The sequence below is a fragment of the Nannobrachium achirus genome (assembly GCF_963921795.1).
Source record: "Nannobrachium achirus genome assembly, chromosome: 17".
In the NCBI taxonomy this organism is placed as follows: domain Eukaryota; kingdom Metazoa; phylum Chordata; class Actinopteri; order Myctophiformes; family Myctophidae; genus Nannobrachium; species Nannobrachium achirus.
Window position 1 is genome coordinate 48,554,856 of NC_137824.1, and position 22,968 is coordinate 48,577,823.

General features: G+C 43.3%; 1 protein-coding gene across 1 annotated transcript; it reads right to left on the bottom strand.

The window, feature by feature from the left end:
• Positions 1-4,211: 4,211 nt before the first annotated feature.
• On the bottom strand, positions 4,212-22,747 carry LOC308302524 (uncharacterized protein; the record flags this gene model as incomplete). The annotated part of the gene is made up of 8 exons (XM_080746780.1): positions 4,212-5,134; positions 6,774-6,918; positions 8,432-9,030; positions 12,026-12,167; positions 13,977-14,153; positions 19,357-19,545; positions 20,255-20,434; positions 22,652-22,747. 8 exons carry the CDS (start codon positions 22,745-22,747, stop codon positions 4,212-4,214), a joined length of 2,451 nt encoding a protein of 816 aa, XP_080602906.1.
• Between the last annotated feature and the right edge of the window lie 221 nt (positions 22,748-22,968).

Sequence of the window (22,968 nt, forward strand, 5' to 3'; positions counted from 1 at the left end):
ATTCATCCCATAATCTCCCCCTCCTACATCTACATCGGAAATGAACGGGAGTTATTTCGCGACCGAATAACACAACTGATTCTGAATGCCTCGTCAACCTTTTTTACTCACAGTAATTGCTCTTTGCTTTCCTGTGGTCAAAACAAGCTTTGCCTTTTTTATACCCGGGGTCACATTCTTTAGAAAAACATTATTCTATTCTATTAAAAGCCAAGGATACTTAAGAATTGTGAATTACAGTTGTTTGTGTGTGGCAGCCAGGATAACTGAGCATGTAAACATTTACAACTAGTACACCTAAGGGCGAGAAGCACATGTGCGCGTGCACGCATCCGCCAGGGTGACAGCGGACTGCTGGGCGAGCGCTGGTGCTTTGGCATGGGATCAACTTTGACCAAATGCACAGACCTGGTTGGTTGTTTAAGTTGGCCAAAATGTGTACAGAATGTGTCCATATTTTCCCAAATATGGAGATGATGACTGACGTCTGACTTATAGATGTCTGACATCATAGACCACATGAGATTGACACGTCTATATCATTCCCAGATATGGGCTTAATATTGATGACATCAGGGATCTCCATATATGGGCTTAAAAGGGACAAGGACGTAAATAATTTGCAAGTGTCTTGGCCATATATGTAGATGACTGACGTCTGACATCATAGATGTTTGACATCATAGATGTCTGACGTCATGGACCATTCCCAGATATGGGCTATGTCCTTATATGGGCATTCCCAGATATGAGCTTAATATTGATGACATCAGGGATTCATATATGGGCATAAAAGGGATTGTATTAGTATGTTTGCCCTAACAGGGCATCATCTGGGAATGCCCATATATGGACTTAATATTGAGGTTTTGGGGCAGGTAAAATGTAATGCCCAGTTAGGGCCAGGCCTTAATTTTCCGGCCTGTAGAGAACGCTGAGCTGGTCAAGTCATCATTGCACTGGTCAGTGCAAATGTCTTGGCCATTCATTTGCATCATTGTGATGTCAGAACAGGTCAGTGCAAATGAATTCTGTCTTGGCCATTCATTTGCGACATCATTGCGATGTCAGAAGAGCATAAGGTGTGACAGACAAACAGACATGAGCTGTCGCAAAAATGGACTGTGTGGTATTGAGTGGTAGATAACCGATGATTACCAGTGGTAACGTAAATGTATTTTACGCCTGATGTTGAAGGGGTCAGCTGTCTATAACAGCCTTTGTCTGTATGTAAGTCCCTGTACTGTATTGTGTTGTGTATACAAACTGTATACAAAGTATGAACTCATATATGGAGATGAGCAGAGTACTGCAGATCCCCCAACTTTTTACAGATTACTGTCAGGGGTCAGTCAGCCTTCCCAAATAACTACTGACACCGCTTGAGTAATTCCAAAGCAAGTAATTTTTTCACTCACGGCAATCTGAGTCAGAAAGACGGCGGGGTGAAAAAACAACCACAGGGTTTTCCGGTTGATGGCCAGACCTCGACACCTGTCAGAATGGGTTAGAAAGGGTCAGGGCAAATAAGGCTTTGGTGAGTGAAACCACGCTCAGAGGGAATAAAAGATCTGAAAGGCAAGAGAAGAAAAAAGCTCCATTTACCACTCCAGGCAGGGGTTTTTGTATATGGGGGCACATCCACTTTGATGTGCTCGCCACGGCAGATTTTCTGAAACAAAGACTGTTAAAAAGAAAAGTGAGCTGCTCCCTGCTTTTCTCATCGTATGGCGCTCATGTCTCATGTCCCAGGGAGAACACACAGGTATGCATTCATGAACTCTTTAACCCTATATACTGTATGTTGACCGGGGTCTTTACTTGTTCCCCCTCCTTTTTTGTCCCTAGTCCAAATCTCACCACCGAAAATAGGCGATCTACAAGCTCTTAACTCAACGTCGCAGCAAATCTGCTATTTCTGCCGAATATTTGTCTATTATGAAATGCCCAGAATAGGGACGCTAAGGTTCATGTAGTTAAGACATGGTAACCTTGTAGCCAGCCTTCATCATTAGAACCCCTCAACCTCACGTATGTGCGCACGCACGCACGCACGCACGCACGCACGCACGCACGCACGCACGCACACACACACACACACAGTTGGTGTCATACTCCACAGCGCTCACTGCCTGTTAGTTGTGATACAGTTGCTAGGGAACCGTCCCCAAGGACGTGGCAGCACAGGTTCTTGGAGACGTGGAGGTGGCACTCTGTTCGTAATGGGAATGCTAATAACCATATGGCGAGCAAGAGAGCACAGTGTTTCCACTCACACTCCCCACTCGCCTTGCGGCCGATGACGCCCCCTCGACCCCCAAATGCCGTCCCCCTGCTGCTGCTGCTGTTTGTAGATCGTCTATTGTCGGCGCACGACACCCTCGTACGACCAGGTTTAAATGCAACATATATACAAGCGTGCCGCTGCTTAGCAGGCAAAGACAGTCATTATCTGCAAACATCTGTTGACGCCCACTCTGTGCCAGCGGTGCTCAAAGTACACTTTATGAGATCTCAGAAGTTAGAACAAAGAGGAGCTGTTTGGGAAGTTTACAGTGAGGTTGAAGACAGCCACAAACAAGGAAGCGTGATTTACCCATAGAAACGTCTCTTTATTGTCATTCATACATGTCACACACTATTAGTTTTTAATCCGCCCATCCTCGATTTGCACTTGTGGCTCCTCCACACGTCCCGCTGCTTTCTCGCTCCTCCGTGGGTGTGCAGCATGATATGATGTAAGACCGACAGATGGTGGAAAAGATGAGAAAACGCTCCCCATAGGGGGTGTGCACGTTGACACTCGTCTCACTTATTTTTAGGCCATTTCGAGATTGATCCAGAGGAGAGGGCGGATGGGGAAAATAGCAGAGCACAGTCGGAGAACATGATCGTACCAGGTGGGCCCTGGGCGGACATCCAAACCAAAGGTCTTTTCTGTCCACACCTCAGACTGCTTATGTGATAACCATAGAGTCATCTATTGCTCCGTCTCCAATGCACTGCACCTGTATAAAGTGTGCGTGGTAGGGTAGGTCGCTGTCAGCTCCGTGGATCGCTCCCTCTCTGTATTTCCCACTGCCTCCCAGTTCCCCCTTGCACACACACGCACACACGCGTGCACAGTTACACATAAATACACACGTACCCTGCTCTCTGTAGCGTGACTGGAGCTGTGATTGTAGAGAATCTGTCTGGAGAGACAGCAGTCACTGCAGAGGAGACGTCTCTCTGGGGGTCTCTGTGTTATGTGCCCCTGAAACACAGCCTTTTCTACAGCATGTAGTAGGTCGGCACCCACTAATGGCTCATCTCTAGCCTCGCATAGCCAGACAATATCACTGCGTGAATAATAGTCTGGTTCTTTTCAGTGTTCTTTTTTTACCCCCAAGGGACGGTTACAAAAAGATTCAAACAGACTCTATTGATTAGACCTACAACCAACCACATTTGCATACTGGTCCCCTGGTTGGCTCCTCACGGCTTGTGAGCCTTGAAACATTTGAATAACTGAGCGGGGCCAGACCTAATCTGCCATGGGCAATTTGTCTTTGCAATGGCAGATTCGTCTGGCGTACGCGAGGCTAGCTCATCTCATGACTATATACCCCCCCACCCACCCCTGTGTTTGTGTCACAGACCTCTCTGTGCGGTATCATGCGCCAGGACACACAAACGAGAACGAGTGCGCTTGTTTGTTGTCAACATGGCAGGGCAATGAGTCACAATGAGTCACTTAGCCTCTGACTTTGTTTCGATGAGTCCGTCCCATCACTAACCTACATTCACACATGCATTACATACTCACATAAACATATATACTTCACTGCAGAATGCTCATTTGCTGTGGCAATGAGGTCTCTCTTTTTAATCACTATTTAATATACCTCATTAATCATCTATGCGTTTGTTGCTCATCTCTAATGGTTTCATTTTTTTGCTAAAATATTTTCACATGCAGAACACCTCTTCCTGTCTTTATCTCTGGAGTTTTTAATCTGTATGAGAAAGTTTTTTCTTTTTTTTCCCTTTTTTGATGAAAGGCTTTTTTCAGAAATAAGTGCGTTACTGGCTGCTTTCTACTCTTTGTGTACAGAAATAAAAACTTTGTATTTGGCATATCCAATGTCTGCCTGTGCTTTTTATGTTCCTCCAGCGATCCCTCCGTGGATTTATTAATAATAAAACATTAAAAACAACAAGGTGTCAAATTATTTTTTCTTCTTGTGTTTACGTTTGGTCTTGCTTGCGGCAGAATCGATATTTCCTGTTGTGAACAGGGGCTTGGCTTCACCGGCCACCCGGTCTGCCTCTTTATCACTGCCCTTTACTTCTGCGTCACTACCTCCGTGCACATGGCTTAGCTCTCCCTGCTCAGTGTTAGGTCTGTCAGCCTGCTTCCCTAATCTCTCTCCATCCTCTGCCTCCACTGTGGCCTTTGGGTCAGCAGCAACTAATTGGCACCTGTTGGCCGATTCTGAATCGGTGCCACCGTTTCCTGACCCATCATTGGTGGATTTGTTTCTCCCTGCTCTTTCCTGGCTCTGGCCGTGTGTAGCAGTTGAAAGGCATTTGATCTTTTTTGTGCCCTTACAGGACCCCGGTCTGTTGTTCGCTGCTTTATCTTTGCCTGCGCTGGCCGGTGCTGGACCGATATCTTCATCTCTGCCTTGATTATCTGGCGTGGCCTGCCTGTCCCCCAGGAACACAACACTATCTGCTATCTCTTCACTCTCTACTTTCTCTCCGCTCGCTCCCCTACACTCCTTCTCATTCTTACTCTCCTCCCCTCTGCCTGCATCAAAGGTTCCTTTTCTCTCAGCAGTGGCTGGCAGCTTTGTCGCAGTGTCCCCGGCTCCCTGTGCGAATTGAACAGTTTTCTTTGCCTTCACAGCGGATTGCTTGGTCTTGAGACCGCCGGGTCCCCACCTCTCCTGGATTACATTGGCGTAGGTCTTCTTCTCTCGGCTGTGCTTGGAGCGCATGTTCTCCCCCAGTTTCCTTAGCTCCAGGCGGCAGATGGGTTTGAACTTGGGGTCCAAGCACTCTGCCATTTGGAAGTCCTGCCGAGCTTCATCTTCGTGGCACAAGGCTGAATGCGCTCGCGCCCGCTGAAACACCGCCTTGAAGTTACCTGTGGAGTTTGAATAGAAGAGGCAGGGAGGATGTGAATATGAAAGGAAAAGCATCTTTTGAAGAGTAAATTAAAGTATTGGTGGGAATGGAAAACCAAAAGAGTTTAAAAGCCCCACTAGTGGGCAGTAGAGACTACCTAGTCATCCAACCAGACAAGTGGTTTGAAATTAGCCTAGGGTCCCTTCACTTTTCGGGGTTTGATCCGGTCAGGGGCGGAAACCACTCTACGTCATGTTGTAGTCCTAGACGGACTACACTTTGTCCGAAACTATCAAACCGGATTCAGTTTTAACACAAAAGAATTCCCCTGTGCTCACGGACATACTTTTAGGGCCTACCTAATAAAACCCTTGATGCGGCGTAGTTTTGCTTTTGGAAAATGTGTTTGGTATATGAATCTTTTAGTCCAACTCGTAGCGACTGGCAAGACTACTCTAGGCTACTCGAGCATTTTAATAGGGATTGGGGAAACAAACGGGGGAACCAAAACAAAGTGATGCCGCTTCTTCTGCTTGTGGCTTCCGCCTAGACCGGATCAAACCGCCCACTAGAAAGCCTGGTGAGGCGAGGTTAGTTTGAAATGATCCATTGCCATCTTCACAGCCCAGCACTCTCAGTAGGGAGAATATTTCTTGCAGGTCTTTAAGTCCGAGTGTATCAAAAAAGCAACTGGGTTAAGCACCGTTTGTCCGACCAGTTTAACATTCACCAGGTTAGCATTGACAAGCGTCAGCAGGTTAGCATTTCATCAGGTTAGCATTCACCAGCGGCGGCAGGTTAACATTCATCAGGCTCCGTGCAGCCAATCACAAGCTTCGGTCTGCCTTAACCCAGTTGCCTTTTTGATACAGTTGGACTGAACAACCTGCAACAAAACACTCTGACCTCTCAGTAAGCAAGTGGAAACTTTGGTTTAAGAATGGCGCTACAGGATGGGCCATTGTGGTCACTAAAGTCAATAGAGTTCATCCTCAATCTGCATATTTGATTGTGTACAAAGTTGACATTTTGGCTCAAGGGTGGCACTAGAGGAGAGATCACTGAGGTCACTCAAATGGTTAGGGTATCCTCAGAGGAACAAGTATGCATGCAGCCAGCTTCATTGCAAACACTCAAACACACAAAAAGATTTTTAGATATCTTATATGCAAGTGGAAATGTTGGCATATGGGTGGATCTAGAAGAAATGCCATGGGGTTCATCCTCTGACGAACTGACAGTGCCATCCTTAGAGCAACGTCGCTAGCAGCTGTAAAAAATAGACTAACAAAGACAACGGGAAACAAATACAAGGCATATGAGCGAGAGAAAGGTCAATTGGGGGTGAAGGACTGCCAAAGTATGTTCAATTCACTTCAGCCTCCACAATAAATAATTCAGCTGTGAAAATAAAAACACCCCCACCAAAAAAAAAAACATGGGTATCAGGGGAAGGTCAGAGACTGTCTGACAATGCGGCTGTCAATGTTTCTTTGTTTTCTCTGTTGCAGCATGAACACAGACGTCTGAAGGACAGACAACTGTAGTATACTGACAACACAAGTTCAGTTCAAAGTGACAGTGTATCAGGCAAACCGGGAAACAAAACGGTTCACAAACGCGCATACCATTTTCTAGATCAATAAGCCCTTACTTACCTTTATGGGCCTTGAGCAGCTTGTTGTTGAGCTCCACCACTTGCTGGTACTCGCGCAGCTCCAACATGCACTGGCTGAGGTTTAGAGTTAAGGGGAGACGCACCTTCTCTAAGGACACCCAGTCCTCACCCTTGTGTTCCACCTCCTGAATGCACAGACAGTTTTTGTTGTCAAAAATGCATATGAACCCATATGCAATTAAGAATATGATATTTGTCTCCATCTGTAAAATGATCTGTCCATTATTGGTACTTTGTCTTTGAGTGTAAAGGTGAGCATAACACTGAGTGCCAGAGGGGAGGAAGGTGGGAGTAGCAGAGACAAATAGAAAAATACAATCAATAATAAATACATTTGTACAATTTCCAACTACAAGACAACTAAAATAGCAAAAACAAAACATGCACTACACAATGGAATCAGCTAATTGATGGTTATAATTACATCCAGCTGCTATTCAGCCAGCTCTTTATGGAGGACTTGGACAGTTAGAGGATGGGCGAGATGAGCGAGAAAAGTGAGATATTGAGGGGAGGAGGGGGGTCAAGTAAGCGGGGATCATTAAGACGAGAGAGGGGTAGAGTACGCGGAGAACAGCGATGTGTGCGCGTGGGAAGGGAGGGAGCGAAGACAGGAAGACGCGAGGAGGAAAGTTGGAGCTGATAGACAGAGGTGGTGGGGGGATGAACGACGTAGAAGGTGACCGGTACACAGAGAAATTATGATGGAAGAAACTGATGGACAGAGCGGGGGAGCGTGAATGAGGGGGCGTTTGTGCATGTGAAAGGTGCGAGGCAGCCGAGGGGGAGGCGAGGAGTGTAAAGACACAGAGATAGAGAGATGCTTGGGCGAGCACTGTCACAGTGAAATCTCCCAGGGTGTCTATTATTTTTAGCTCTCGCTCTCTCTCTCTCTCTCACCAGTTTTGACGGCATACCTACAATGCCACAGCTGCACTCTTCACTTTAAAAAAAAGAAGCAGCTACAATGGGGGATGATTGTAGCTTCCCCACAGTGTAAGCTGCATCATGACGGTTATGTAAGACGATGATACTATAATGGGTAATCATGCGGAATCGAATCATGAACAGTTATCATTTCACATTTTTGTTTGTGGATCAGTCCTCAACAACCAATACAACAGCCCATCTGGCACCAAAATGGGGTGACATTGTTTCTAATTTTAAGCCTAGTTCAGACCAAAGGTTCATGATGGGATTAGAGCCCAATCGATGACAGATTTTTGTGTCTGATACCGATCGTGAGTACATTTACTTTCAATAAATAGACATTTTTGCCTATAATGCATAAAAGAGGAATGCCAGGATGAAAGTCGTCAAAAAAGAAACGGGCCACATCGGCAGCATTAACTGCCCATGTTGTCAAAAAAGTATATATAAAGATAATGGCAGCTATATCGGTCTGGCTGTAGATGAGACCAACCCACTTTAAGCCTGATTTATACTGCATCATACGATGATGTTGCATCCCGAAAGTAGCAGACAAAGTGCAGTGTTGTGCGGCACATTGTACGACAAAGCATAAATTAAGCATTAGGACGCTGCTGAGAAAAGTCCCAGCATTCTCAAGTACCCCTTTGTGCTCTGACAGAACGATTACTATTAACTGTGGACGCTTCAAGAGGCTGTGACACTGACCTTATACTGAAGGAAGTCCACATACTCGATGGCCTCTTTGAACTTTATGGACGCCTCCTCGTAGCGCTTCTCTTTCAGGTGGAACGTGCCCTCGTCTTGAAGGAACATGATCAGCCGTAACATCTGCTGCCTGTCCTTCCCCTCTGTTTTATCCGGAGCACTCGTCTCGGTCTTGAGCTGGCTCTCGGCGAGGCCGGCCTCTGCGTTATTAGCCGTTTCCTCAGTCACTTTGACCTCAGCTGCCTCTTCCTTCTCATTTCCTCCTTTGTCGGCTGAGAACTCTTCACGCTTAGATTCGTCTTCACCTTTGGTGTTGCTTTGCTTCTTCTCTTTCTCCTCTTTGTTCTCATCTTCCTCCTCCTCCTCCTCCTCCTCCTCCTCCTCCTCATTCTTTTTTCCTTCCAGCTTGTTCCAGTACGCTTCTTTCTCCTCCCAGTACTTCTCTTTCATGCGGTCATTCATATCCTGGAGCTCCCTGCGGACAAGGCCAGACAGAGTGACGTCCAGGCTGGCCACCATGTTGAAGTCCTTCCTGGCCTCCTTTTCGTTCCACACCGCTGCGTGGGCCTTTGCCCTCTTGTAGTACGCCTTCACACAGCCTGAGATGTGTTCAAGAGATAGTGGAGAATAGGGCATTAACGACTTGTGATTTTTGCAAGTCGACTCGACTCAGTAAAAAGTTGAGTTGAAGTCGACTTTATCGTTTGATGACGTCATCTCATAACACACAACCCCCCAATTATTTTGGGGGGGGGTCCCAAGATGATTAACTTAATGTGAAATATTGTTTTCTCACTCAACTGTAAACAAACCAACATAAAGTTTAAGTGTATAGAGGATCTGCACATTTCTAAAGTGACAATTTAAGGACTTTTTAATACCTCTAAAATGGCAAATTAAACATTGTCCAAATTGTCAAATATATTGAGGCAGAAATTGTGAAAATAGCCGATCTACATGCTCACAACGCCTCGCATCGCAAGGCGTTGTGAGCATGTAGATCTGCTATTTTCACAATAGATTTTCTTTTATTTATTTTTCTACTTTGACTTTCTCTGGTGGGAGTCGACTTGTGTAATGAAGTCAACTGAGTCGACTTGTCGACTTTTTCGTTAATGCCCTAGTGGAGAAACAGCACAAAGAGAGATCATTAATGTCTAAGATGGACGCAGTAGATAATGAAGCCCCCGTTATCTGAACGAGAATGTACGCCCCCGGCCCGTCTGGCAAATCAATCTATCTAGATAGAAATGGCACATCTAGATTCTAGACGTACCGTAGCCCAGAAGGCCATTTATATACCTACATCTGGGCCATTGTGTGCACCATATATCACCAATTACTGTGTTTTCTTATCAGGGCAGAACATGTCAGAGAGAGAAAGGAAAACCTCTGAGGGCTTTTGACACTAATATTACATTGTGTGTGTGTGCGTGTGTGTGTGTGTGTGTGTGTGTGTGTGTGTGTGTGTGTGTGTGTGTGTGTGAGAGAGAGAGTGTGAGTGACTTTTCTCTCACTAAGACCTCACATAGATATTGTAAACACACACACATACACGCGCGTGCGCACGCACGCACAGACGCAATGTAATCCCTACAATCCTGGGGGGAGTGGGCTCAATTGGCTGGTTGGATGATCTCCATTGATGTCTCTCTCTCTCTCTCTCTCTCTCTCTCTCTCTCTCTCTCTCTCTCTCTCTCTCTCTCTCTCTCTCTCTCTCTCTCTCTCTCTCTCTCTCTCTCTCTCTCTCTCTCTCTCTCTCTCTCTCTCTCTCTCTCTCTCTCTCTCTCTCTCGGTGTCTCCCTCCCTCTCTGTTTCTCTTCCCCTGTTTAATTTCCCTACATTCTTAATTCGGTTTGGTCTGCCAATGTTCAAAGAGATTTCTTCATAGCCCCCGGTGTCAACGGGGACGATGCAGCATAACGCCATTAGGCGTTATGTCTTAAGGAAGGATTGGCTCGGAGGGAAGGCTAAAGTAACAGAGTGGCTGATTGATACTGATAAGTGACGTGGAGGTGAGGACAGGATGACAGCAGGGGATGAACAGAACGAAGGAGGTGGGAGAGGAAGGGAGTAAACGAGGAGGACTAAACACAAATTGGGGGCGAATGGAAGGTCTTAAAAGTGTACGTAAAGGATCCAGCATGAAAGGGAGCAGGGGTGTCGCACCAAATTCTGGGCCCTGGGTACAATTATTCACTGTGGGCCTACTGGGAACGCATTATTTTGTGCTTTAACAATTGAAAAATAGCAGCTATACAAGCTCACAGCGCGGCACTCGGTGCCGCGCTGCGAGCTTGTAGATCTGCAATTTTTGAATATTTCAAATCTTTCTAAGGTTTTTAAAAAAAAAACTATGTTTCTATGTCAGTGGTGCTCAAACCTTTTCATGTGAAGGACCCCCAAAATGACAGGTATTTGGCCACGGACCCCCATCTCAAAATATTTAGTTCCAAGGACCCCCCAGAAGCAAAATTTGATGTTCGCTTAAAAAATACAGATAAAGGGGGCGCCCGCTGGCCTGGTGGTCAAGGCGCATACCACATACTAGGCTGTGATGCCTGCTGGCGTCGCCGGTTCGATTCCCGATCCGGACGACATTTGCCACATGTCATTCCCCATCTCTCTCTCCCTGTTTCCTGTCAGTCTACTGTCCTATCAACTAAAGGCATAAAAAGCCCAAAAACAAAAAATCTTAAAAAATACAGATAAAGATGTGCAGTTTGCGCACACATTTTCACGACTTTTCCAAAATAGCAGATCTACAAGCTTGCAGCGCGGCACTCAGTGCCGCACTGTAAGCTTTTATATCTGCTATTTTTCAATAGCTAAAGTATAAAATAAATAAGGCCCCCTCCAGATTGGGCCCTAGTAACTTAGTCCCCCCCCCCCCGTGACGCTCCTGAACGGGAGTCAGAGAGAGTGGGATGGAAATGGAGAACTAAGGGTGGTATGAGTGATCTGTCACACTATGACAGGCGTTGAGGGAAGTATCATTTCCATAAGCATCATTAAGAGGGCTGGGGATAGCGGGGACCACTGCACACATTGGACCATGGATGCTTGGAGTGTGCCTGCTGATGTCTGTCTCTCACACACATGCTTACATACTCCTTTCTCATGCACAGAAAGACAGAACACTATAACCACCCACGCCCACAGACATGTATAAAACTGGAAAGCAAGACAGAGGCACAGAGAATCAAATAAAGAAGACAGCCCTCAGTGGAGGTATAATTCACCGGGCACGGAGCGAGATACTGTGTCAGTGTGGGAGTTCTTCTAAGGATTATAGGGGCAGCCACGGGCCCGGCAGCACAATTCTCAGGCCCGTCCCAGCCATAAACGTGATTGTAATGTCAGCCGTGGCGTCACTATCACTAAAGACACGGCTAGAGCATGTAACTGTAACCTCCTTCAATAAACCTGCACTTTTATACAGCATTTGAAATGACTGCGAGCATGTGCGTGCAGAGGATTAGAGGTTTCACGTGTCTGCACGCATATGCGCGTGGGTGTGTGTGCAACGTGCATGCGTTGGTGCATGCATGCATGCAAGAATCTAAAGAGAAGTCCCCCGGGCCGCTTGCTTACCTTTGTTTTTCTGCAGTAGCTCAGTGGTGTGATCTATGACATCATAATACTCCTCCAGCTCCAACATGCACTGGCAGTAGTTTAACTCCAGGGGGACGATCATACGACCCACGTTGATGTAGTCTATATCACCTACCATCTCCTGCACACACGCGCACGCACGCACGCACGCACGCACGCACGCACGCACACACACACACACACACACACACACACACACACACACACACACACACACACACACACACACACACACACACACACACACACACACACACACACACACACACACACACACACACACACACACACACACACACAAAATACTGTACATATTCACATGCAAAGGAGTGATGAGAGCTGCTGCTGGTGGTGCACATCGCTTGGCATCTGCCTCGCATAAATGTTTAAAAAAAGTTTTAATTTGAGTCTCCTCGTTCTATTTTACATAAGACTGGATGGATATGACCGAAGAAGCCCGAGGGCAGTGAAGGATGGAAACAGACAGCATAGCATCATGACCTGGCTACTGCCTCTTGCTGCGGAGGCAGCAGAATCTCAGAAATTGTTTTGCCTTTCGTTGATTGGCCGCAATGGCTGGCCGATCTGGAAGAGTTATTAATATACTCACTGATACCAGTATCAGAAAAGCTGTCGATACTGCCTAAAATGCTGGTAGCGGCGACTATTCCACTCTATGCCAAAACGATACCACGTAATTTATCACGTGATATTTCATTTACAGTAGTATTTAGAATACTTCAAGTTGATGTTGCGCTACTCTGTTTTATACTCTTACTGTACTATTTACGTTATTATTTTACTAACTTGTAGCTGCACTTTAACAATTATTAATGGACTTTTTATTTATTCTTAGATCCGTGGATCTCAAACAATTTAATTTCAAGGACCACCATAACTCCAGTACAATGCACACTGATGACATTTGTACACTCTCAGAGTCACAGACCCGTAAGGGTACATTTGGAAAGCCCTCTTGGGGTCCAGTCCCTGGACACCACTTTCAGAACCACTGTCCTGGTTCCTTTTTTTATTACACACTGGTATCGGATCGGTACTTGGTATCGACCGATACGCAAGTTATGGATATCAGAATCGGTATTAGGAAGGAAAAACTGTCTCTATCTGGAAGCCAATAAAGGAACTCTATTTATGAAGGCTGCCAAATATCCGCACCTCCTCCACAACTAGTTCCATCCTTCGAGGCGAGTACTCTGTAGCGGAGGAGCTCTTTACTGCATGCTCTCCTTCCTCACCATAACCAACCGTATACACACAAGGAAAAGCTAATGTACCCTGGTAGCTCAGAAACATTTCACATGCTGTGAACACATAACTGAAATATTCAGAGTTTAATTTGGTCCTTGGGGCCTGTTTTGCATGTTATCAAAAGGGTCTTGCACCCTCAGCAGCGAGAGAGAGAGTGTGTGTGTGTGTGTGTGTGTGTGTGTGTGTGTGTGTGTGTGTGTGTGTGTGTGTGTGTGTGTGTGTGTGTGTGTGTGTGTGTGTGTGTGTGTGTGTGTGTGTGTGTGTGTGTGCGCGTGCGTGCGTGCGTGCGTGCGTGCATGCGTGCGTTTTATAATTTTTTTATCCCTCCTCATCTGTTCACTTTCAATCTCATTACAATTTCTTGTCCCATTAAAACCTAAAACACAAAAGAAACCTTAAAAACTAAATAAATGGACGAAAAGGTCAAATTGTGCTGTATCACCACAATTTGACGTTTACGCCTGAGGTAACCTCCTTTCCAGGTGTTTCACCGTGGATGGCCATGGTTGTGAGGTTTAGGCAGAGATTTTGTGAGGTTAAATGTAGGTTTAAGGCTAGGGTGAATAGGATAGGCATATATTACCACATCCACCTGGGCGAAACACCAGGGAAAGAGGTTCTTCCCTTTCCCATCATCCACCCCATGCCTTTGTCTACTCACCCTGGACTGAATGACCTTCAGCAGCAGGACTGCCTCCTTATACCTGCTGGCAGCCTCTTCAAATTTACCCTGCTTGACCAGAGCGTTGCCCTGCATGTGCAGTTTGGGCACCTCCACAAACTTTTCGTCCTTTTCCATCATCCACGACTCGCGCTTATAAGACAAGGGGTCTCCCACCTGAGAGCAACAGGGGCAGTTAATTGGAGTAAGAATGCATCCAAAGGACGAAGGAACTCCACTGACGTAAGGACGAGCCATGGGTCAACAGGTACGAAGGACTTTGTTCTTTCATGCACAGAAGAAAGCAGAACTAGGGAATTAGAGAAAACCTTGCTTAGCTTAGCTCATTCAACTGATAAAAGTGCTGCTGTTTGCTGGACCCCCTGGTGGGTTACCAACCACCTGCTGTAAATATAAATAAGTTCAGAATTGAAAGTGGGGGCTTGATCTTTGTTGTTGTTGTCAGTTGCATTTAGGAAAATGATTGCCTAGTTTTTCGGTAAGTATTTGGTTGTGCGTGCAGACTTTATGTATAGTTTTTTGTGTGCGTGCATCTGTCTCTCACTCAGATATCTGCCTCGTCAGGCCCGACGAGGACCCGCATGGGTTGAAATGTTGGCTCTTTCCCACAAAGTATTCTCCTGGGACAGTCTGCAGACTTTTTGTCTTTTGCATTGTACGTATTTTAGACTAGATCAATTTTCAGAAAATCAGAACCCTGAAGGCATTTTGCGAATATTTATTATATACAACTGTTCTAGGGGTATTAAGGCATGCTGAATCCAAATTTGCTGTATATAATGCTCAAACATGTTCCTAAATGGCTCAAAATTGAGAAATCCAACATGGCGGCCACTGCAAGGCTGAAATCTATTTAAGTGCAAATCTTTTTGACTAAACAAGGTAGAAACTTGAACTAAATGTGTTTTCTAGGTTAGCCTACATGGGGAATTTGAAATTATATCCGGATTTTAGCTCAAATATGAATAATTGGCTTGAAACTCATACATGTATAGCAGAAACGGTTCGTTATTGATACATAATTCATCAAACAGAAACAAAAGCAGGATGAACCATTTTATTCATCAAAACTTAATTTAGATTTTTCTATCATCATATTTCTATCATCGTATATGCAAATTATATACGTATAGTCCTTAATATGAAGGTAGGCTACATTAATTTAGCCTATTTGCAGTCATCAATATTTCGAGCAGATGTCATAGGTATCTTGCAGCTGCATGCATCCAATTCCACTTTTCCTGAATAGAATAGAATGGATTATAATATAATATAATATAATATAATATAATATAATATAATATAATATAATATAATATAATATAATACAATATAATAGTATTTTACCATATCAATAAAAGTAAATGTACATGGGAATACGTCTTACTGTAATCCTTACTGTGGCAGCTTATTCAGTCTTCCTCAGTGTTCCAGCAAGTTTTGAGTTTTTTTTGCATTTGCATGCTTCCATACATGCCATATGACTCTTTCTGGATAGAATAGAAGAGAAGGGGATACAATGTTTATAGCCAGCACAAGTACCGGTACATCAGGGTAGGGTTCATCAATCTGTCAACATCTAAGAGTCTAGAGTATGCAGTCTAGTAGGCTAGTATCTCTAAAATTACCAAATCCTATTAGTACAATCTATTATTCATATATACCTGCAGCTGCAGTTTTGGCTGAGGCACTCCTTTGTACACCCACATGAAGTGAACTCCCTGCAGGCTTTGGGCATAGGTGGCAGAGAGAGTAGCTGTGGCACTAACTGGCCTTCCTTAATCATCCATCCCATTTCCTCCACTGGAGGAAGATTGGGGTGTGGCAGATGAGCTTGATTCCATATAGTTGCTTGATAGTGTGCAGAATGTGCACGCATGATTTGATGGAACCTCACAGCATCTGTGGTTGGTGGCAGAGTATCTTGGGGACGACCTTTGCAGAATAACTTTACTTGTGCTTTGTTGCATGAATCAACATCAGGCACACCATAGATCTTACAAATGAATGTTTCTGATGATGTCACGATATCTTCTGTGAAAGTCCCCTTCCCAAGGCCAGCAAGATCAGTGTGATCCGTGGTCGGATCACACATTGTCACATCCAGTAAGGGCATGGAAGGCAAGGAGTGTGTCCAGTTGATCCTCAGACAGTATCCTGTGAATTTCATGCACTGGGAAAAACTTTGGGTCCTTTGATGTCCCAGCTTTCATGTAGACATAGGTACATCTGATCTGATCTTGAAGTCTCCTCCCTGAGTGCTGACCACGAGGAAGCTGATGCACGACCGATACACGATACAAGCTGATACCCGACTGATCCTTCACTGTATCCATGCACCGATGGAAACAGTAGTCGTGTCAGCACGTGACACAGACATGCTTCTACTACTGCTTGCTCACTTTGACAAAATCAGATGTACCTATGTCTACATGAAAGCTGGGACATCAAAGGACCCAATGTTTTTCCCAGTGCATGAAATTCACAGGATACTGTCTGAGGATCAACTGGACACACTCCTTGCCTTCTATGCCCTTACTGGATGTGACAATGTGTCTCAGTTCAGCGGCCACGGAAAGAAGACAGCCTGGCAGGTGTTCGAACAACATCACACTGATCTTGCTGGCCTTGGGAAGGGCCCTTTCACAGAATCATCATCATCAGAAACATTCATTTTTAGATCTATGGTGTGCCTGACGTTGATTCATGCAACAAAGCACGAGTAAAGCTATTCTGCAAAGGTCATCCCCAAGAGACTGCCACCAACCACAGATACTGTGAGGTTCCATATCATGCGTGCACACTATCAAGCAACTATATGGAATCAAGCTCACCTGCCACGGCTATTCTCTCTGCCACCTATGCCCAAAGCCTGCAGGGAGTTCACTTATGTGGGTGTACAAAGGAGTGCCTCAGCCAATGCTGCAGCTGCAGGTATGTATGTATAATAGATTGTACTAATGGGATTTGGTAATTTTAGAGAATCCTAGCCTACTAGACTGCATACTCTACAGACTCTTAGATGTTGACAGATTGATAAACCCTACCCTGATGTACTTGTGCTGGCTATAAACATTGTATCCCCTTCTCTTCTATTCTATCCAGAAAGAGTCATATGGTATGTATGGAAGCATGCAACTGCAAAAAAACTCAAAACTTGCCGGAAAACTGAGGAAGACTGTGAATAAGCCGCTACAGTAAGGATTACAGTAAGACGTATTCCCATATGTACATTTACTTTTATTGATATGGTAAAATACTATTATATTATATTATATTATATTACAATCCATTCTATTCTATTCAGGAAAAGTGGAATTGGATGCATGCAGCTGCAAGATACCTATGACATCTGCTCAAAATATTGATGACTGCAAATAGGCTAAATTAATGTAGCCTACCTTCAAATTAAGGACTATATATAATTTGCATATATGACTTGTTGATAGTAAAATCTAAATCAAGAGTTTTGATGAATGAAACCATTCATCCTGCTTTTGTTTCTGTTTGATGAATTATGCATCAATAACGAACCGTTTCTGCTATACATGTATGAGTTTCAAGCCAATTATTCATATTTGAGCTAAATCCGGATATAATTTCAAATTCCCCATGTAGGCTAACCTAGAAAACACATTTAGTTTAAGTTTCTACCTTGTTTAGTCAAAAAGATTTGCACTTAAATAGATTTCAGCCTTGCAGTGGCCGCCATGTTGGATTTCTCAATTTTGAGCCATTTAGGAACATGTTTGAGCATTATATACAGCAAATTTGGATTCAGCATGCCTTAATACCCCTAGAACAGTTGTATATAATAAATATTCGCAAAATGCCTTCAGGACTTTATACAAGCACATTCTCATAAATTCTGCCTAGTCTATTTTTGTTCAGCACCTGTCAAATCGAATATGCTGGATATGCGTGCTCCACCTTGGACTTTATTTCCATCTGTCTCTTTCACTTAGATATATTTGTTATTCAGACGGAGCAAACATAGTGCTTAAAGTAGGGTAAGTGATATCTTTTGGTTTAAACAAAAAGATTCTGTTGAAGTTTTAAAGCTCTACTTTCTGATAGTCATAATCATTGCTGTAAATAGACTATAGCGTTTGTTCAGTAGAAAAGTATGCCCTTACTCCATGCTGCTGTGCTCCTTACGCCAGCCAATGCATGGTATTGTATGCAGTGATGGGCAGTAGCTAGCTACAAGTAGCTAGGCTACATAATTATCATTTCTAAGTAGCGTAACGGAAATTTGCTACATTTCTCTGGGGATAGCTTGTAGTGTAGTTTAGCTATATTTAATCAGAGTAACTAGTAATGTAGCTTACTACAATTTCCAAATAGCTTGCCCATCACGGTTTGGGAAAAAAAAAAAAATTAGACCAGTCATTCAAGACTTCTGACCCCCCCTCCCCCAAGGGGATCACCAGATGACAGTGAAGTGACAATTTAAGGACTTTAGACATTTTAATACTGAAACAAATAAAATAAAAAGTAGTGTCGATTTGGCTAGCTACTTTTCAGGTGGGTTGCTAAAGTCAGCCAATCCAGCAGAGTGTACCCATTTAATCAGCTTCGATTTTCCAATTTCACTTGTTTAACCTGAATCCTGTGTGAGTTCTCCCTCCTGATTGGATAAAATCAGACCAAAATTGATTGACACTACCTTTAAATGAAAAATAACACCCAGATTATTGGCGATTAAGGTGGAGGCTCTGCTCTCCTTTGGTAAGCAGCATCTGCTGCCAGGGGTGTCGCACCAAATTCTGGACCCCGGGTACAAGGATTCACTGCGGGCCCCCATGAATGTTCTTCATAGGGGGAGGGGGTTTAACCCATTTAGACTGGGAACGCTTTATTACGCCTTATTTTGTGCTTTAACTTGGTGCCGCGCTGTGAGCTTGTATATCTGCTATTTTTTTTTTATCTTGAAAATGTGTGCAAGTCTTTGAATATTTCAAATCCCTTTTTTTTAAACCCCTATTTTTCCATGCCAGTGGTACTCAAACCTTTTCATGTGAAGGACCCCCAAAATGATATGTATTTGGCCACGGACCTCCATCAAAATATTTAGTTCCAGGGACCCCCAGAAGCAAAATTTGAGTTACATTATGTTCGCTTAAAAAATACATATATTCAAAGATTTGCACACATTTTCATGACTTTTCAAAAATAGCAGATCTACAAGCTCGCAGCGTGGCACTCGGTGCCGCGCTGTGAGCTTATATATCTGCTATTTTTCACTAGCTAAAGTATAAAATAATTAAGGCCCCTCCACCTTGGGCCCTAGTTACTCAGTCCCACTCCCCCCCCCCCCCCCCCCCTTGTGACGCCCCTGTCTGCTGCCAGCACTTACCTGCACCAATTCCATGATGAAGATGAGCGGCTGGGGAGTTCTCATGATCTCGTCCAGCTCAGGGTAACCAGTGGAGTGATAGTTGAACATGTTGCCCATGCCACACATGTGCTTCTGGCCCTCTAGGGGGTCCCTCCCTTGGGCAATAAGTCGCATTCCCTTTGACACGATAGGGTATAACCCTGTGTGCTGGAAAATAAAACACTCATGACTCATCTAGGCACTTAAGCAGCTGGTTTGCTGCTGCTGCTAACACCAGCCTACACTGTTGCTGTGATTTTACTTGCAGACATTATTCATCTTTTTCTCCCCTGAAGGACAGATAACTGCATATTCTTCTCAATAGCATTATCCCATTTGTGTTTATTAAGAATAGCAGAAGTGTGGAAGGCCACTAAAGGCGGTTTTATACATCGTCGTTGTTGGGTGGAAACCATGTACTGTACATGTATGTCCAAAACCGTTGCCTTTCTGGAAATAGAAAGAATGACCTTTGTTACAATGTATCTAATGTTGTTATTTAGTCACAAACTCTTGTTAATTTCATTGGTTATAAATGTATAAAACCCATAAACTCAAGCACTTTCCCACAAACAATTGCAAAAAATAGCAATCTAAAAGCTCATGTGTAGTGATTCAATGTGTTATGTGCTTAGAGTTCGACCACCTTTTTTATGACACAGAAGTATCACGAAGTAGAGCATTCATTTATGGGGGGAAAAACATGAAAAAGTTGAAATACGGACAGAGATGCAAGGTTTCTACCTGACAGCGACAATATGAAGAGCAACCCCCCCAGCCCTCCCAAGAAGCACTCACCGGGATTCATTTAAGGCCCCGGAGAGTGTGAATGACAATAATATCTAAATGTATCCGTGTGAACTGCAGCTGAACTCACAATGGCGTCACACCAGAATTCAGCTACTTCGCCGACTCTCATGGAGGTGAGCAGGGTCTCCCAAACCTCCATCTTAAACATCTTTCCCATGAAGATCTCAGCCGGCCTCTTGGCCAAACGACTGTCGTCAATCACTGTCCGCTCAAAGTTGTCCAACATAGTCTGGAAATGGAACGTCAGCTAGGGTGGAACAGGGGAAGGAAGGAGAGAAATTTAATGAGGAGAAAACAATCAGTGGTGGAAGAAGTACTACTGAGATATTTTACTTAGATAAAAGGTAGAAATTCCAGTGTAGCATTACTGCGTTAACATTTTTACTTGAGTAAACATAGACTACATACATAATATTAGTATAAAATCTTATGCAGAACGGCCGATTTTCAGAATAATATATATTACTTTGTTGCATTATATTTAAAGGAGCTATAGTCAACTTTTTCTTGAAAAACGGATGCTAAAATAAAAATAATGTTTTTCGAAAATATTTTATAAAAAAATAAGCTTCATATATGCGTTTCTATTCAAAAATGACCAGAAAAAGTGTAAAATAATGATAAAATAATCATTTTGGCCATTGTCAGACCGACACTTTGTTTACATTCTAGTCTATAGACTAGGATGTAAACAAAGTGTCGGCCCTACAATGAAAAAGTTGACTATAGCTCCTTTAATGATGCAGCCATTAATCACTTACTTTGTTGACTGGGGTTCCGCCAGGGGACTATACTTGGTCACCCTATTTTTTTTCCTTACATAAAATCTTTTAAAATAAAAGATCTACAAGCTCACAATGTGTTGCGGTGCGATGCGTTGTGAGCTTGTAGATCTGCTATTTTTGTCAAATGTTCGTCTATAACAAACCCAAAGCCTAAAATGTATATGGAATAGAAGTATAAAATATGCTATATATAAGGTCAAGTATTATAATCCTTCATCATTGCTGACACAATTCTAACAGTGATTATAATGCATTATAATGTATATACAATTTACAAAGATAATTATTATACACTATGATCCTGGCCAAAAGCAAAAGTCACCAGTATGATACTTGAGCTTATGAGTCATTAAGAGGCTTTATAATGTGTTGTGATTGCATTATGAGTACTTATATTACTTGCTTATACCTGTAATTAGTTTTATAACCAGATTACATTGCCTTTATACTTGCCCTTTTAAGTCATTATATAATACTTTGTAATTTGTAATGTTTATTGTTATAAAGCATGGAGTATTTTTGAATTCTTATAACTATAATTACACTGATATACGTAGATTATAATGCTTTATAGACATGGGACGCATAGCAAGGGTTTCCAAAAGTACTTGAATTGTAGCCCAGTAGGCCTACTTGAGGAAATTTAGTTTATTCTACCACTGAAAACAGTGGCCCACACATGTATGCATATGGGCCAATTAAATTCATATATCTTCAAAGGAGCTTCATGAGTATAATAAATCCAAGTCTAGCTAAATTGCCAAATCAAGTGTCAAATAAAAATAATCAAAACTATAATTAAGTGCAATAAAGAAATGTGTAAACAGAGTTGTCACATTGTAACTTGGAAAAACTAGCTTACAAAACCATAAACATTGATTTGTTAGAATACCTATATAATATACACACGTGGGCAAGGAGCCAAGGATAGTTATAAAGCTAACCTACAATATTGTCTTTAGGCAAGCCAGCAACATAGGCTACACAAATCTATGTTTACATATACATACTGTAGAGATAGGGGTGGGCGATATGGAACAATACAATATCACAATATTTTCCCAACCTGTATCACGATACACGATTTTATCACAATTCTTTTTCACATTGGTTTTTATGGTTATTTTTCAAGTTACTGGACACAAACTAGACTCTTTGGGTTCCTTTTGGGAGGTCTAATTTGAACTTTACAAGTATCTAACTCTGACAGTATACAAATGAAACCAAATGGACCCTTACAGGTCCATTTGGTTTCATTTGTATACTGTCAGAGTTAAGTGGAGACCTTGACATTTTAAAGTTTGAGAACTACTGATTTAGACCAAAATGCAGGTTTAAATTGAATTCTGCAATGAATCTCCCTCAATTATATCACGATATATACGATACCTCTGAAAAGGCATATCGTGGAGACATTGTATCATCTCAACGATAATTATCACCATATCGCCCACCCCTATGTAGAGATTTGTGCTGGCATTGTCGAGGAAAAGTATTTGTCACTGTGTAGAATTGGAGCCATATGGCAGGATATGACAAGGAAATGTAATGTCATGCATCACAGATCAGTGCATTAAGAGAAACACCCACATTTTAATTAAGTTTGTAAACAACCACATATAGAACAATTTGAGGTGATCAGTACCATTCTCTCCCCATTAAATGTAGTTCTCTCATACCTTGGTCCCAGGTGGAAAATGCGGCATAGGCCCTGTGCCTCCAGAAAGAATCTTCTTTTTGACTCCGGGGTAATTGAGGAGATAGGTCTCCTCCATTCTTCTCTCTTCCCTGGCGTCGAGGTTAGATGAATTTACCTGGATCCCTTGGGGTTACTCTGCGTGCTCTTCAATGGGCACTGCCAGACAATAAGGTGTTTTGGATACAGTATGTTGTGGTGTGCCTCTGGTTTACTAATTAACCTAGTGTAGTCCCTGGCTGGCTGGCTGCTCTCTGACAGATGGCAGGATTAGCTAGGGTTTGGAGATGGCCACTTTAA